The sequence below is a fragment of the Colobus angolensis genome, unplaced genomic scaffold (assembly GCF_000951035.1).
Source record: "Colobus angolensis palliatus isolate OR3802 unplaced genomic scaffold, Cang.pa_1.0 Scaffold267, whole genome shotgun sequence".
Classification (NCBI taxonomy): domain Eukaryota; kingdom Metazoa; phylum Chordata; class Mammalia; order Primates; family Cercopithecidae; genus Colobus; species Colobus angolensis.
In genome coordinates, this window is record NW_012115899.1 from 1,398,296 (window position 1) to 1,404,419 (window position 6,124).

Consider the following 6,124-nt stretch of genomic DNA (forward strand, 5'->3'; position numbering starts at 1 on the left):
AAATGCTGAACCTGTGTCTGGCCTCCCTAGTCTATTAGACCAAACACTGATTCGTTTGTCAGTCTCTAAGTCAGTATTACTTCAGTGTTTGAATTATCACAGTAAACCTTTTTTATACCTAATGAGACAATTTCTTCTTCCTCATTTTCTTTCCTCAAATTGTCTTCTCTTTTCTCTTTATTCTCCTAAATGAACTTTTTTTAAAATTTTTTAGTCAGACTTTTGCTCTTTCCCCCAGGCTGGAATGCAATGGTGCAATCTCAGTTCACCACAACCTCCACCCCGCCCCGCCCCAGTTTCAAGCAATTCTCATGCCTCAGCCTCCCAAGTAGCTGGGATTATAGGCATGCACCACCACACCCAGCTAATTTTTGTATTTTCAGTAGAGATGGGCTTTTGCCTCGCTGGCCAGGCTGGTCTCAAATGCCTGACCTCAGGTAATCTGCCCACCTCTGTCTCCCAAAGTGCTCGGATTACAGATGTGAGCCCCTGTGGCCGGCCTCTGATGTGAATTTTTGGATCAGTTGGCTAAACTCGTGCTTAAAAGAAACTTGTATTTAGTTTGGGGTTGCATTAAATTTAGAGATTAATTGGAAGAAGACTGACATTTTTACAACATTAAGGCTTCCATTAACACAATTTACCTCACCACCTTTTAAATATTCTTTTTTGGTGCTTCACTAAAGTTTATTAATTTTTTAAATCAATTTTGGATCTCTTATTAGAATGATTCCTAGATTCCTTAAAATTTTCTATGTCTATTTTGTTTTTTTAATAAATCTTTGTTAAAACTCTATTTTCTTGCACTGGAAAAAGGGTCTCTGGGAAAAAACAAAAATGAATTGCATTTTCTAATTTGGTGTTTCTTAAATACAAGAACAGTATCGATTTCTGAAATATTTGTTTATAACAAACAAACTTGCTGAAATATCTAGAGATTCCCTTGGGTTTTCTTTGTAGACAATACTGTTTTCTGTGAATTCTTATCTTTTTGTTCTTTTCTTTTCAATTCTGATATGGCAAACTTCTTTCTAGTGCTCTTTTCACAAATAGGACAACACTTCCAGTGTTTTTTTAACAGAGTCTCAAATTAGTCTCCCTGCTTCGTGTGGATCTGTGGTCACATCTGTATCAAGAGGCATAAACACCTTATACCCAGCCCTTAAGAACTAGCTAATGTCTGAATGGAGACCCCAAGGGGCCTCCACCGCATCCTCTATGGCTCATGTTTCTTGTTCTGAGTTTTATTCTTGTTTCTCATACTAAGGTATTCCTATTTCTTTCTCTTAGGTATGGTTATGTGTTTGGGTTTTTTTGCTTTTACTTTGATATTTTTCTGTAATTTCAATGTATTTTACCAGGAATGGGAACTGTCACCATCAACTTAGTCTGCTGTGATGCCAAGAGCTCCACCTCTGAGCTCACATATCCATACCATGTGAGCTAACCATGCTCTCTGGCTCTCCAGATTTACTGATTGATTTGAAACCTGAGGTATTATGATTCTGTTTGAAGAAGGGGGAGGGCATCTCAAGAGAGAAAATCAAACTTCTTCAGGTGCAGAGATGAGAAAGTACATCACAATTATGAAACGGCCTCCTTGTCTGGGGTAATCTGAGGTTCATTGCCTCACAGCCAAGAAATCCAGGACATGGACACACACAGAGTGAGGTTAAGAGCGGAAGTTTAATAGGTGAAAGAGGACAGCTCTCTGCTGGAGAGAGGGGTCCTGGAGAAATGGGCTGCTGGATCTGCAGTGAAATGCAGGTGGTGATTTAGATGCCTGGTGAGGAGGCGGAGTTTCATTTACATGGAGCAGGAAAGATTGGCTGGGCCAGGTGTGCCATTTGCATAATCTGCCTAAATAATTTGCATATCTGCCTAAATAATTTCTTTCTACCTCCTGCATCGATTAGAAATGACAAAGATGATTAGGCCTCCATCCCTCATACCTAGCATATTATTCAAACATGTACTACAAGAGATGCTGAGAAGTGAAGATTGAATTAATTATAGATTGAAGACATTTTTGAGTCAAGGTCTGTTTAGAAAAATTAGTAAATGGCATATGATGTCCTGGACAGCCGTCACAAGTTGATCACAAAATGTAAAATGGTTTAAACAAAGCAAAGGTTTATTTCTCTCCTACGTAACGGTTACAATAAATGTTTTTGTTTGGGAGAGGTTCTCCTGAATGGAGGAGAGTACCAGGGATACAGGTTCATTCTACCATGTGTCTCCATCATCCCATTCAGCCTCCTCTCTATTTGCATCCAAGGGGCACAAGGGTAAGAAGGTGTGGAGGAGCCCAGAACTGGGACACATGTGTGGAATGGCTAGAACTCAGTCACACGAGCACACCTCATGTGTGCAAGGGAGTCTGGGAAATGTAGTCTAATTGCATGTCCAGGAAGAAGAGAACAAGGATTTGACTAAGCAGCTGATCGCTGCTGCTATAATTTAAGTCTTAGGGTACAAGATGGATCAAAGAGGAGGAAACCTGGAGTCAAGCAGTTGAGTTAGCGTTGCAATACTTCAGATAGAAAACAATGATGGAGCACTGGGACATTTAGTAGAAAGGCTGAGTTATGTAATAATTATTTTCAATGAAGAATCAACAAGATTAAATGTAGTGGTGAGAGATAAACTGAGTCATTAAGCTTGTGAGCATCCCACATATGGGGAGTACAAGAAATACACCTGGAATTGACTCAAAAAATATTAAGAGAAAACTTAGTGATACATACAATGGAAAATATTCAGCTGGGCATGGTGGCTCACACTTGTAATCCCAGCACTTTGGGAGGCCGAGGCGGGCAGATCACCTGAGGTCAGGAGTTCGAGACCAGCCTGGCCAATGTGATGAAACCCCCATCTCTACCAAAAATACAAAAAAAAAAAACAAAAAACAAAAAAACCTAGCCGGGCATAGCGGCACATGCCTGTAATACCAGCCAGTCAGGAGGCTGAAGCAGGAGAATCACTTGAATCTGGGCGGCAGAGGTTGCAGTGAGCCAAGAGAGATCACACCACTGCACTCTAGCCTGGGCAACAGAGTGAGACTCCATCTCAAAAAATATATATATATATTCCATAATAATCTATCTGAAGGAGGTAAAAATCAACAAGATATGGTTTTCCTTCCCCTAAAATCTTGCCTTCATCTTAGGTTGGATGTATGGTGTGTGCAGTTTGGTCACGTTTTCAGGATGAGTGAAGTGGAAATACAGAGGGAAAAGTTCACACCTGCAGATGTAGACCTGACAGTTTACTATGCAGTGGTTGAAGCCAATAAGGTTGCTTATTGGTTGCTTGAGTCACCCAAAGAAATAACTAAGCACAGGAAGAGAAGACTGAGAAGAAAGGGAATGTGACTGCATATATTTGAGGACTTGCCAAAGAGGGGGGAAAAAAAAAAAAAACACAACCTGTTTTTCCCTTTCTTTCTTTTAAAGGAAATGGTGAAAATTTACTTTGAAAATGAGAAACCTGGGTAGAAAATTCTCCAGACTGTTTTAGTAGGATCTAAATGCAGTAGTCCCTGTGATTTACCATCTTCCAATGCAGGGTAGATACCTGTTGCCTCCTGGGCTCTGGGGTGCCTCTGAGTTTTTTCAATAGAAAAAATCCCTAATTTCTGAGCTGGCCCTTCCACCAGCAGACCCTTTGCACTTGAGTATTTTGTCAAAGACTTCAAAATGCTGTCCTTTGCTTACCATGTGTGATAAAATTAGTGTGTGACTTTGGCTTCTCCATTAAGTTGTAAGGTCCCTGAGAACAGAGACCATGTCTTGAATAAATAGATGAATAAACTGCATGTGTCACATATTTATGACTTCTCCATGAGGTCTAACAAAGTGACTAGACCATGGGACATGACACTTAATTATTTGTTGTATGATTAATTTCTAGGCGTTTAGTGGTAATGCTTGGAACAGGAAGGATGGGCACTTCTGTTTCAGAGATTGCTCACTTTTTAGACATGACTGCCAAGGGGTAAATGACTATTAGTTCTATTGACCAACAGGGATATTTCTCCCCAAATATTGAATATCTCTATAATTTAATAAACTCAGATGTATAGACAGCTGCATCACTTAAGTCAGAAGTGATGGAGAAGGATTATCACTACACACAGTAACTATGCTAATATAATAATATTCCTCTCCCCTTTCATGTTGAAGAAGCCATGAGGGAAAATAACCAGTCCTCTACACTTGAATTCATCCTCCTGGGAGTTACTGGTCAGCAGGAACAGGAAGATTTCTTCTATATCCTCTTCCTGTTCATTTACCCCATCACATTGATTGGAAACCTGCTCATCATTCTAGCCATTTGCTCTGATGTTCGCCTTCACAACCCCATGTATTTTTTCCTTTCCAACCTCTCCTTGGTTGACATCTTCTTCTCATCTGTAACCATCCCTAAGATGCTGGCCAACCACCTCTTGGGCAGCAAATCCATCTCTTTTGGGGGATGCCTAATGCAGATGTACTTCATGATAGCCTTGGGTAACACAGACAGCTATATTTTGGCTGCAATGGCATATGATCGAGCTGTGGCCATCAGCCGCCCACTTCACTACACAACAATTATGAGTCCACGGTCTTGTGTCCTGCTAGTTGTTGGGTCTTGGGTGATTGGAAATGCCAATGGCCTCCCCCACACTCTGCTCACAGCTAGTCTATCCTTCTGTGGCAACCAGGAAGTGGCCAACTTCTACTGTGACATTACCCCCTTGCTGAAGTTGTCCTGTTCTGACATCCGCTTTAATGTGAAGATGATGTACGTAGGGGTCGGCGTTTTCTCTGTGCCATTGCTATGCATCATTGTCTCCTATATACGAGTCTTCTCCACAGTCTTCCAGGTTCCTTCCACCAAGGGCGTGCTCAAGGCCTTCTCCACCTGTGGTTCTCACCTCACGGTTGTCTCTTTGTATTATGGTACAGTCATGGGCATGTACTTCCGCCCTTTGACCAATTATAGCCTAAAAGACGCAGTGATCACTGTAATGTACATGGCAGTGACCCCAATGTTAAATCCTTTCATCTACAGTCTGAGAAATCGGGACATGAAGGCGGCCCTGCGGAAACTCTTCAACAAGAGAATCTCCTCGCAACCAATGTGAGGGCCTACATTGGATAGCGTAGTCATCAATAAGGGTATATTAGAAATCCAGTTCTGACATCATCCTCCTACAAGAGGCCGTCTCTGATCTTTCCAGCCTGAAATTCCTTTTCTCAGAACTCTTATAACATTTTAATGACTTAATAGTAAGTGATTATTGAAATTACCACTTTTAACTCATTGCTGCTGTTTTTGGCAGAGCGGCAGCACAGGGATACCGGGCATACGTCCTGATGAGCGGAGTCAAGTTGGGAAGATCTGAGCCTCAGCTTTCACATCTACATGTCAGGAATAATAAGTGCCCTACGTGGGTCACATGGTGTGCTGATTACAGTAACTCGTGCTTTCAAGATTATAAATCACTATTCGTGTGTCCATTTTTATTTGACTATTAAGTTTAATCACCCTTATTAGGCTTGCAAGTCTCTGAGGGCAGGAGTTGTCTTTACACATCACTGTACCTTCGCAATCTTGGTCAGATAAAGTGCATCCAATGAATATTGGTGGAAGTGGAATGAATAAGATATTAATCTCTGAAATGTAATATTATAATTAGAGATAATCGAACCAGACATTATTTTCTCATCCTTAAAACCTTTCAAGAAAACTCCCATTCACAATTGCTACGAAGAGAATAAAATACCTAGGAATACAGCTTACAAGGGACGTGAAGCAACTCTTCAAGGAAAACTAAAAACCACTGCTCAAGGAAATAAGAGAGGACACAGACAAATGGGAAAACATTCCATCCTCATTTATATGAAGAATCAGTATCATGAAAATGGCCATTCTGCCCAAAGTAATTTATAGACTCAATGCTATTCCCATCAAACTACCATTGACATTCTTCACAGAATTAGAAAATACTTCTCAGCACCACATCGCACTTATTCCAAAATTGACCACATAGTTGGAAGTAAAGCACTCCTCAGCAAATGTAAAAGAACAGAAATTATAACAAACTGTCTCTCAGACCACAGTGCAATCAAACTAGAAC

General features: G+C 40.8%; 1 protein-coding gene across 1 annotated transcript; it reads left to right on the forward strand.

Moving 5' to 3' along the window:
* Window positions 1-4,189: 4,189 nt before the first annotated feature.
* On the forward strand, window positions 4,190-5,128 carry LOC105515674 (olfactory receptor 1A1). Its single transcript, XM_011947513.1, has one exon. It carries the CDS (start codon window positions 4,190-4,192, stop codon window positions 5,126-5,128), a length of 939 nt encoding a protein of 312 aa, XP_011802903.1.
* Window positions 5,129-6,124: the final 996 nt, after the last annotated feature.

Excerpts from the sequence above, each read along its gene's own strand:
- LOC105515674 (XM_011947513.1), top strand. The coding sequence starts at position 4,190 with ATGAGGGAAAATAACCAGTCCTCTACACTTGAATTCATCCTCCTGGGA.